This window comes from Notothenia rossii, assembly GCF_949606895.1.
Source record: "Notothenia rossii genome assembly, chromosome: 3".
NCBI lineage: Eukaryota > Metazoa > Chordata > Actinopteri > Perciformes > Nototheniidae > Notothenia > Notothenia rossii.
In genome coordinates this window covers 93,787,734-93,800,233 of record NC_136901.1, presented here as the reverse complement: position 1 = coordinate 93,800,233, position 12,500 = coordinate 93,787,734, and the positions used below count along the sequence as shown (strand labels likewise).

At 41.7% G+C, this 12,500-nt stretch overlaps 1 protein-coding gene across 3 annotated transcripts in view; it reads right to left on the bottom strand.

Annotated features, from left to right (window-relative positions):
• htr4 (5-hydroxytryptamine receptor 4) overlaps positions 1 to 12,500 on the bottom strand; it is a 186,680-nt gene that overhangs the window by 21,185 nt on the left and 152,995 nt on the right. The window contains exon 7 of one of the 3 annotated variants that reach the window (XM_079670848.1): positions 6,384 to 6,483. The exons of the other annotated variants lie outside the window; for them this stretch is intronic. Within the exon in view, the coding sequence (XP_079526974.1) occupies positions 6,420 to 6,483 (64 nt within the window). The 3' untranslated portion in view covers positions 6,384 to 6,419. The remainder of the gene's footprint in view (positions 1 to 6,383; positions 6,484 to 12,500) is intronic. 3 annotated transcript variants of the gene reach the window in all.

Below are 12,500 nucleotides of genomic sequence, written 5' to 3'. Positions count from 1 at the left end.
ATCCATTTCTATAAAAACCTGTCTGAAAATGAGCTGATCAGATTTTTGACCAAGGTAACCCCCCCCCCCCTCCCCCCCCCCCCCCTTATCACCTGAATCTCCTCCTAGAGCACCATTGAGTTCTTTGTAACTAAATGTCTCTCAGAGGGGCGTGGGGAGGGGCTCCTTATTTTCATCTAAAGTAACAGACAGAGAATCAGCACTTTGGAAACAGGGCTGAAACAGAGGGGATTATGGGTAATGCTGCAATGATCTGTTTGGTGTTCCAGCCAATCAGAGAAAGGTTCTGGATATATCTGAGACCTGTGATATATTGATGAACAACATTATAATAGGGGACCTTTAAGTTCTGTTTTTTCTTTCAGTCTGTGTCAGAGTCATGTTGCTGGACGTTTCTTATTCCGAAGAATTTTCTTGTTTGCCAAGTTTTGCCACTAAAGGATTTTGATTTTGAATTCTTCTGCCCTCCAGCTGTGACACATATGCAAGTTTTTTAATGTGATAAAACTCACCAAAAGAAAGGGAAGGAGCGCCTTGGTCAGCAACCCTTCAGCTTCAGAAAGCGGGGTTCGTTGACATTATAAAGCTTATGGTAATGACTTAATATGTAACGTACGGATAGCTGCAACAAACACTTTCCAGCAACCCAAATAGCTTCCGCATCGCGCTGCAGTTAGTGTTTCTGTTTGCGTCATTGAAGTGGTGTAAACGTACATACATTCCACTCTGTTTATGCCGTCTTTAAACATATTATCCCTGATGAAATTCCTCTGGATGCCAGATATTTTAGATCCGTTGCTTCACAGATTTAAAGATCCTGCGTCATGTGATCATTGAGATATTATTCCAGGACCTTCTCACCTGCCTACAGCAGCGTTAGGGGTCTGAAAGGTCAACTGCAGCGTGTTTAAAGTTAGAAACAGATTGAAGTTTTTATCGAGGCGTCTCGGTGTGGGTGAAGCAGCGGGAAAGATATTTATAACGGGCTGCATGAGGTCAGACGGAAAGAAAAAGGAAAGGAAAGACAATCTGTTTGTTTACTTCTTTCTCAAGTATAAACACACACACACACACACACACACACACACACACACACACACACACACACACACACACACACACACACACACACACACACACACACACACACACACACACACACACACACACACACACACACACACACACACACACACACACACACACACACACACACACACACACACACACACACACACACACACACACACACACACACACACACACACACACACATACAAGCGCGACACAGCGTAAACCCAGCCCGAAACACACACACACCCGCAGCCTGGCTGGGAGTTTGTTTGTGTGCCCAGGCTGAGTTCCGCTGTGTCTCGCTGTCTCGCCGACCCCACACCAGTGAGCCAGCTCACACTGTCCGCTCCTCGCAGCAGCGAGCCCCGCAACGTCCCGCCGAGTGTGTGTGTGTGAGGAAGTCCGCGGATTGGTCCAAACGTAACGGCTCCGCGGACGTTACGTCACTATACCCGAAATACGTCACTATACCCAAGAAGTAAACAATGGAAAAGGAGGCGTTCTGGGGCAGCACAGACAGGTCTTCTCTGTGTTAGAGTTTTACTCCCTACAGGGTGTACTTTGAGGGTTTTGACTCTGCAGACCGTTTACATTCAGAAGCTACAGAACACAAGGGGACGGGTGATAACCGGGAAAGCATGTCATGGGACCTTTAAACTTCACTGCAGAACACTCACGCTTCTATTGGCTAGCGCGCCAACACTTTGCACGTGATAAGTTAAGGGGCGGGACATCTCTAAGCTGGTTGACCAATCACAACAGAGCTACAGCTAACCGGTTTCAGACAGACGGTGAAAAGAGGTGCTGCAGAACAGGCAGTATGAGAGCAATAAAGAGCTTCGTGAACATTTGAGCACGGAGACGAAGTAAGACTGCCTTAGAGGATCTCTGTGTTCATCATCATATTGTACATTTTGGCGAAAAGATGGCAATATATTTTAAAATGTATTCATTATTCATGCTTTCTAGTATAATTAGGGCATCTGGTCTCACTTGCACTAAAGTTGTGTACTCATGTCACTAAATGAGCTGAATCCTTATTTCTGAGTTGGCTAGACGAAGGCAGTCTGTATTTAGATGTTAGAGAATCCCATTCAGCAAACACTGCATCTCCCAACAGAAATACAATCCAGAGTGCGTGGCGAGTGAACATGAAAAACACACTTCTGACACACACACACACACACACACACACACACACACACACACACACACACACACACACACACACACACACACACACACACACACACACACACACACACACACACACACACACACACACACACACACACACACACACACACACACACACACACACACACACACACACACACACACACACACACACATGATTTCACTTTGAGTGGATTGTAATGTTTGTGTCTAAACGTTGAGGCCTCTAAACTTCTAATCCTTCAGAAAAAGCTCGAGATGTGTTTTGGGTCTTTGATATTTCCGTGTTGACTAAACAAAGCTTTACGTTGTCAAACTGCGGGTTTTAAACTCATCGTGTTGGGTTTCCCCCGACCTCAGCGTCCTGCCGTGAACTCTGCAGGCAGAGTCTCTGAATGGAGACACTCCCCTTCTCTCGGTTATGTTTCAAACGTCTGGCACAAAGACACGTGAAGACTCTGCCTTCAACAGGAAGAAGAAGAAGAAGAAGAAACATACTTTTCCATCATGTCTTCATCATGTCTTCATCATGTCTTCATCATGTCTTCTTCATGTCTTCATCACTGAGTCTTCATCATGTCTTCACCATGTCTTCATCATGTCTTCTTCATGTCTTCATCACTGAGTCTTCATCATGTCTTCATCATGTCTTCATCATGTCTTCTTCATGTCTTCATCACTGAGTCTTCATCATGTCTTCACCATGTCTTCATCATGTCTTCATCATGTCTTCATCATGTCTTCACCATGTCTTCATCATGTCTTCATCACTGAGTCTTCATCACTGAGTCTTCATCATGTCTTCACCATGTCTTCACCATGTCTTCATCATGTCTTCATCATGTCTTCACCATGTCTTCACTATGTCTTCATCATGTCTTCATCATGTCTTCATTATGTCTTCATCATGTCTTCATCATGTATTCACCAAGTCTTCATCATGTCTTCATCATGTCTTCACCATGTCTTCATCACTGAGTCTTCATCATGTCTTCACCATGTCTTCATCATGTCTTCATCATGTCTTCATCACTGAGTCTTCATCATGTCTTCATCATGTCTTCACCATGTCTTCATCATGTCTTCTTCATGTCTTCATCATGTCTTCACCATGTCTTCATCATGTCTTCTTCATGTCTTCATCATGTCTTCTTCATGTCTTCACCATGTCTTCATCATGTCTTCATCATGTCTTCATCATGTCTTCATCATGTCTTCTTCATGTCTTCATCGCTGAGTCTTCATCATGTCTTCACCATGTCTTCATCATGTCTTCATCATGTATTCATCATGTCTTCATCATGTCTTCTTCATGTCTTCATCACTGAGTCTTCATCATGTCTTCATCACTGAGTCTTCATCATGTCTTCACCATGTCTTCATCACTGAGTCTTCATCATGTCTTCACCATGTCTTCATCATGTCTTCACCATGTCTTCATCATGTCTTCACCATGTCTTCATCATGTCTTCATCACTGAGTCTTCATCACTGAGTCTTCATCATGTCTTCATCATGTCTTCATCACTGAGTCTTCATCATGTCTTCACCATGTCTTCATCATGTCTTCACCATGTCTTCATCATGTCTTCATCACTGAGTCTTCATCACTGAGTCTTCATCATGTCTTCACCATGTCTTCATCATGTCTTCACCATGTCTTCATCATGTCTTCATCACTGAGTCTTCATCACTGAGTCTTCATCATGTCTTCATCATGTCTTCATCACTGAGTCTTCATCATGTCTTCACCATGTCTTCATCATGTCTTCATCACTGAGTCTTCATCATGTCTTCATCACTGAGTCTTGAAGTCTTCCTCCTCGTAGCTGTTGGCTGAATACCTACAGCAGTACCATTTAAAGAGCTATGATCACTTTCACACTGATAGCTCTGAAAATGGCGCTGCCGTCTGCAACAAACCGGATCTTTAGAGCCGGCTGTATTCGATGTTGTTGTTGTTGTTGTTGTTGTTGTTGTTGTTTGTGTTTCTTGTTTCCTGTTGTATTTACTCTCGTATTCCTCCAGCTGTGTCTTGTGTCTCTATCTATGCCTGATCATACAATCCATTGCCATTGTACCCGTCCATTTCTCACCAGATGTCGTCCAGCTCTACAAGCGTTCCTGTTTCCGGTTCATTCTTCTTGTTCTCACTGCTCCCAACAGCATGCTGCGTTACACCCATGCCCATCATGAGAGCTCGTTCCGTGTGTCTTTCTGTCGGATGTGAGCCACGTTCAAGCTCCCCTCTCTGCTGCTTTCTGCACGTCTGCACAGCCTTACAATATAACACACTGTAGTTTAAAATATAACACACTGTAGTTTGAAATATAACGCACTGTAGTTTGAAATATAACACACTGTAGTTTGAAATATAACACACTGTAGTTTGAAATATAACACACTGTAGTTTGAAATATAACACACTGTAGTTTGAAATATAACACACTGTAGTTTGAAATATAACACACTGTAGTTTGAAATATAACACACTGGAGTTTAAAATATAACACACTGTAGTTTGAAATATAACACACTGGAGTTTAAAATATAACACACTGTAGTTTGCCACATACTCATTGTCCTAAGTGTTTTGTTTTTTTAAGGTTATTTGTAGTTACATTTAAATTTGGTGTAAATACTTTACATGCTAAATTGTGTCTTTAAAATACTTATTTTGTATTATCCTTATATATTTCACACACACACACACACACACACACACACACACACACACACACACACACACACACACACACACACACACACACACACACACACACACACACACACACACACACACACACACACACACACACACACACACACACACACACACACACACACACACACTTACATACATTTCCTGGAGACTTATCCTAATCCTAACCCTAACCAAGTCTTCACCCTAAAATTAATGATTCCCTTATGGGGACCTCCAATTTGTCCCCATAAGGGAAGCGAGTCCCCACACGTGACTGTGTAAACAGATTTAGGTCCCCACAAGTATAGTAATGCTAGGCCACGCACGCACGCACGCACGCACGCACACGCACACGCACACACACAGTGACCACAGTTTAGCATTGGTTACTCTGTTCTTTCTGGAGGTCTGGTATCCATGTTGGTACTAAACAAAATCATAAAAAATCACAATGGAAAGAAAAACAGCGGAAAGTCAGCGACAAGTTTGCAAACATTTAGACGTGTTGTGCGTGTCAGCAGAAAGTCTGCGGGAAATAAGAAATGCTGTATACGCTCTTACATCTGTGTGTGTGTGTGTGTGTGTGTGTGTGTGTGTATGTGTGTGTGTGTGTGTGTGTGTGTGTGTGTGTGCCCGGGGGTCTGGAAGTCTAATTACCCTTCAGGGAGACACACACGATGTAATTAGACTTGAGCAGCATCCGGTCTTTTTTTGCAAGTGGAGCAAAAAAGCAAAAGGTCTTCTCTCTTTGTGGCGCTCTGAAACCTTCATCTGTCTCTTCTCCTTTCACGCGCAGCCAAACAACACGTGTCGTCGTGGACGTTCTGTGAAGTGCTTACAATTTGTTTAAGGTCAAAAATACATCAAGGTCAAAGCCAGTGTTGACTGTTCCTTCACCTTTTAGTCCTTTGTTTGCTGCTTATCTTTCACACTGTTCGTGCCGATAGCATGAGTGTGCATACCCATGTATACGGGCTGAGGGAGTAGCAGCTGATGTGTTACGGGATTAGGTCATCAAGAAACACCTTAAGCAACATAACTTAAACTTCTGTTCTCAGGAATGGTTTACACTAATCTTGAAAGACTTCCGATATGTTGCAATATAGAGTAGACTGATATTGATACGGCAATTCAGGGTGCAATTCTTTCACAAAATACAGTTTTACTTCTATTTCCTTTTTATTTACAGTAAATAAAGCATTTATCTATTTGTCATTACTTCACATGACATGTTGGACGCTTTTATCCAAAGCGACTCACATACTCAGTACTGTGGACAATCCCCACAGGAGCACTTTGGGGTGAAGTATGTGTGTCTATGTGTGTGTGTGTGTGTGTGTGTGTGTGTGTGTGTGTGTGTGTGTGTGTGTGTGTGTGTGTGTGTGTGTGTGTGTGTGTGTGTGTGTGTGTGTGTGTGTGAACAGACTCACTTGACAGAGCCTTGAATCGCCCTACACACACAGCAGCTAGACAGGAACTGGTCTGGTGTTGCAGAACCAGAGGAGGAGCTTGGAGGCAGAGGAGCAGCCGCTGGAGAGGAGGAGTAGGAGGAGGAAGAGGAGGAGGAGGAAGAGGAGGAAGAGGAGTAAGAAGAGGATGGAAATATTGAGGGTACAGAGAGGAAACAGAAAGGTTAATGTAAAGGTTTGATCATGGATAAATAGGAAAAGGAGAAACAGTTGGTAAACAAGGAAAGAGGAAAGAAAAAGCCAGTGGAAGATAATATATAAAGTGCCAAGAATAGGAAAATAATGAAGTCACAAATAAAGACATTTAATAAAGGAAGGAAAGGAAGTACAAACGAAGGAAGAGAAGGAAGGAAATATTGGAAAAAGAGGGAGGGAGAGAGAAAGGGAAAAACAAGGTTAGTTTACACCCAGACGACCCATCAGACAGCCGGCAAGAGTGAGTGTGTGTGTGTGTGTGTGTGTGTGTGTGTGTGTCTGATTATCAAAGTTTAATTACACTCTTTTAAAACACTTAGTGAGCGACTACCAGCAAAGGTTAATTCTCTAAAAAGGTCAAATCAAACCAAAACATGGCATCACCAATAAGACGCAGTGATATCGTCACATGACTTTAATATCATATTCTATTTACGTGTATATAGACGTCTTGCACAATTTTGTATTTTTGTATTTTATTATATGTGTTGCATCGTTGGAGGAGTCTTGAGATTTGCATTGCCATGTCTACACTGTAGCTGATGATCTGACATTACAACCTTTGAATCTTTGAATCTTTGAATCTTGATCCCGGACGAGCCCCCAAAATGTGACGACTCAGCCCATTGAGGGAAAGAGAAGCAACACAAAATAGATGTTTTTGGTGGATTTAAAGTCGTTGCTTATTACATTTGTTTAAATAAATAAACTATTTTTGAAGTATCCGTCCCAACCATGTTGCTAACAAAGTAAAGTTGAGGTTGGAAAATGCTGTCGGAAAAACTTTGCTTACATTGTTGGATGATCTACTTTTGTCCGGCACACTTCTTTCGAAATCCTTTTTGCAGGGCCGGCAAGTATGAGATGGCTAGATATCCACCTCTTAATACTTTCAAATGTTGTTTCCCCTTCCAGTGTGTGATGGTGTGTAATCAGAGCAGATAGTGAGCATGTGTGCAGGGTTTGTTGTTGTGGTTTAATGCAGCTGTCAGAGCAGCATTAAACCCAGCAGCCTGAAAGCAAGACTTCCTGTTAGGAATGTCTCTGTTTGATTGTGTTTATATCCGCTAGACAGTGCAGTCCACACACACACACACACACACACACACACACACACACACACACACACACACACACACACACACACACACACACACACACACACACACACACACACACACACACACACACACACACACACACACACACACACACACACACACACACACACACACACACACACACACACACACACACACACACACACACACACCTTTTATTTTCCTCTCAGACTCACACACCTGTTATCTGACTCTTTCATATGAATACAAACTACAAACATGAAGATAACTCTCACACAATAATGGTTTTGGGACAGTGTGTGTGTGTGTGTGTGTGTGTGTGTGTGTGTGTGTGTGTGTGTGTGTGTGTGTGTGTGTGTGTGTGTGTGTGTGTGTGTGTGGTATTTCTTCAGGTCCACAGAGCGATGCCACACACACTGAAGACTGGCAAAAACGTGATGCACAGATGTAGAAAAAAAACATTTCGGAGAAAAGATGCAGACAGGAAGTAAACACAAGAGTGTGGGAAGACTGCTCCGACATGTTGGTGATACAAAAGCAGGAGAGGACTCTTTAAAGTAGAGACACTACATACTGATATACACCTGAACATCAGCAGGAGAGGACTCTTTAAAGTAAAGACACTACATACTGATATACACCTGAACATCAGCAGGAGAGGACTCTTTAAAGTAGAGACAATACATACTGATATACACCTGAACATCAGCAGGAGAGGACTCTTTAAAGTAGATACACTACATACTGATATACACCTGAACATCAGCAGGAGAGGACTCTTTAAAGTAAAGACACTACATACTGATATACACCTGAACATCAGCAGGAGAGGACTCTTTAAAGTCGAGACAATACATACTGATATACACCTGAACATCAGCAGGAGAGGACTCTTTAAAGTAGAGACAATACATACTGATATACACCTGAACATCAGCAGGAGAGGACTCTTTAAAGTAGAGACACTACATACTGATATACACCTGAACATCAGCAGGAGAGGACTCTTTAAAGTAGAGACACTACATACTGATATACACCTGAACATCAGCAGGAGAGGACTCTTTAAAGTAGAGACACTACATACTGATATACACCTGAACATCAGCAGGAGAGGACTCTTTAAAGTAGAGACACTACATACTGATATACACCTGAACATCAGCAGGAGAGGACTCTTTAAAGTAGAGACACTACATACTGATATACACGTGAACATCAGCAGGAGAGGACTCTTTAAAGTAGAAACACTACATACTGATATACACCTGAACATGAGCAGGAGAGGACTCTTTAAAGTAGAGACACTACATACTGATATACACCTGAACATCAGCAGGACAGGACTCTTTAAAGTAGAGACACTACATACTGATATACACCTGAACATCAGCAGGAGAGAACTCTTTAAAGTAGAGACACTACATACTAATATACACCTTAACATCAGCAGGAGAGGACTCTTTAAAGTAGAGATAATACATACTAATATACACCTGAACACAATCAAGAGAGGACTCTTTAAAGTAGAGACACTACATACTGATATACACCTGAACATCAGCAGGAGAGGACTCTTTAAAGTAGAGACACTACACACTGATATATACCTGAACATCAGCAGGAGAGGACTCTTTAAAGTAGAGACACTACATACTGATATACACCTGAACATCAGCAGGAGAGGACTCTTTAAAGTAGAGACTCTACATACTGATATACACCTGAACATCAGCAGGAGAGGACTCTTTAAAGTAGAGAAACTACATACTGATATACACCTGAACATCAGCAGGAGAGGACTCTTTAAAGTAGAGACACTACATACTGATATACACCTGAACCTCATCAGGAGAGGACTCTTTAAAGTAGAGACACTACATACTGATATACACCTGAACATCAGCAGGAGAGGACTCTTTAAAGTAGAGACACTACATACTGATATACACCTGAACATCAGCAGGAGAGGACTCTTTAAAGTAGAGACACTACATACTGATATACACCTGAACATCAGCAGGAGAGGACTCTTTAAAGTAGAGACACTACATACTGATATACACCTGAACATCAGCAGGAGAGGACTCTTTAAAGTAGAGACACTACATACTGATATACATCTGAACATCATCAGGAGAGGACTCTTTAAAGTAGAGACACTACATACTGATATACACCTGAACATCATCAGGAGAGGACTCTTTAAAGTAGAGACACTACATACTGATATACACCTGAACATCATCAGGAGAGGACTCTTTAAAGTAGAGACACTATATACACCTTAAAATTAGCATAATATATATCATCGCGAGGAATATTTGTAATTTTGCGTAACACAACTTCTAATCAATTTGCATCATCTACAGTTTCCTGCCACACAATCATCCTGCTTTAACCACATCTCTTGTTGCTGCATTGCATTCTGGTCTATGTTCTGCTCCTGTGGGCCTACACATCAGTGTCTGCGCCTCTCTCTCTAATGATGGATTTCTTTCTGTGTAATTGTTGACCATAATAACAGCGGAGGGACGAGCCGCTGCTGTCTGATTGTAATCCCACATAATCAGGAAAATCAATTATGAAATAGTAGGCGGTTAAAAGTACTTTCATAGTAATGCATTAAAGTTGTTATTGCAAATTGAAATCATTCATACAACAAATATATTTTGCAAAGTTGAGTGGTTTAATAAGAGAGGAAAATGAAAATCAATGTGAGTTAAGTACAACCCGCTGGCTCTAATCTCTAAAGGGTATTACTTTCTGTTGTCATTATTTGCAAAAGCTTTTAATGGGTTGTATAATTATGTGTTTGACTGAATTCATGCACATATTAACTCATTTTTGATTGAACATGAGAGCAGTACCTCGAACACCCAGGTTTTGCACAAGTCGTCCATATTTGTATTTCCCTGTGAGGCTGAATATGAGAGACTTGGTGTTAAGATGCATCTCCGATCGTCTTGACTTTGGATAAAGGTACGAGAAGGTCATCACCTGTTTGTTTTTACATATCTAAGACCTTAGTTCAACGTCATGTGTTTCCTCTATTGGTTTAAAATACTAGGTTCAGGGAATCTAAAAAACAAAGGGACGTTTTTGGGAAACGTAAAAGGTCTCAACGAGGCTTTAATAGAAAGGTTTATTCATTAATTTTAACGTATTTCCGCTGCACTATTTGTTAATGCTCTTAATGTCTTTCATTTAAAGCACTTTGTTGAAAGGGGCTATATAAATAAACGTGCCTTGCCTGAATATGAGTCATTTTGTTGTGAGGGCTTTTGAATTCCTCATCATCTTCAATCAACATTTGGAAAAAAACTGTATCACGAACTCAACGAATCCTTTGGCTCAGATATAAACAGCGGACACAACATCGACCCCGACAACTACTTTCAAACGACTGAAGACTTTAGTTTTTGCCGCTGCTTTTAAAAAAAAATATGGTAGCTATGCATCGTTCACACTGCACTGAGCCTTTTACCCTTTAAACATTCACCTGTTTTACAGTGTATGTGTTGCAGAGAGAAGTTAGCATTGTGAAGGACTCCCCTGACAAAAAGCCAATGGGATGTTTCCATTGGAACCAGCCCATCGGTGCAGTGTAGCTGGGAATGATCCCAAATATAACTGTATTGATTACAATGCTGCTAGCGCTAACCGGAAGAACCAACACTTTTCTATTTGAACTGAAAGTCGGGAAAGGGGCGGGGCGACATAAGGTGAATAAAAGCGGGGATACGTTCTCAAAATATTGTTGTCATATAAACAATAAAATATTTCTGTGAGTTTGAAGTGCCTTCCCTCCAAAGAAAGAGACACTCTGTGGACTCAGGGGCTTTACGGTTTATTCCCCTCCAGAGCTGAAGTGGTTTTCCTGCAGTTGGTGTGGAACCAGCTCAGTGGTTCATTGCCGATCTGCTGGAACAAAGTGTGCAGACCCTCTCCATGAGACTTCACTGAAACTCTCTCTGTTCCTCTGCTCTCTGCAGGCGGTGCAGACCTTCATGCGTTGAAGCAGCGTGTCAGGAATGATGGAAGTTACCTATTAAGTTCAGACTTGGAAACGCTCCGGCATAAATCATGTCGACGGTCATTTACAGGAATGGAGACGTAGAGATCCAGAATAAACAAATGATACGCTGCTGTGTTGTTATTCCAATACTCTCTCCTCTCCATCATTTCCTTTCCTTCTGTTTTGATTTGCTCTTGACTCCATTCATATATATCTATCTATCTATCCATCAATCTATCCACCCACCCAGCCATGCATCCATCCACCCACCCATCCATCCATCCATCTATCCATCCATCCATCTATCCATCCATCCATCCATCCACCCACCCATCCATCCACCCATCTATCCATCCATCCACCACCCATCCATCCACCCATCCATCCATCCATCAATCTATCCACCCACCCACCCATCCATCCATCCATCCATCCATCCATCTATCCATCCATCCATCCAGCCATCTATCCATCCATCTATTCATCTATCTATCCATCTATCTATCATCTATCTATCCATCTACCTATCCATCTATCTATCTATCCATCCATCTATCTATCTATCTATCCATCCATCTATCCATCATCTATCCATCTATCTATCTATCTATCCATCTATCTATCATCTATCTATCCATCTACCTATCCATCTATCTATCTATCTATCTATCTATCTATCTATCTATCTATCTATCTATCCATCTATCCATCATCTATCCATCTATCTATCTATCCATCTATCCATCCATCTATCCATCTATCTATCCATCTATCTATCTATCT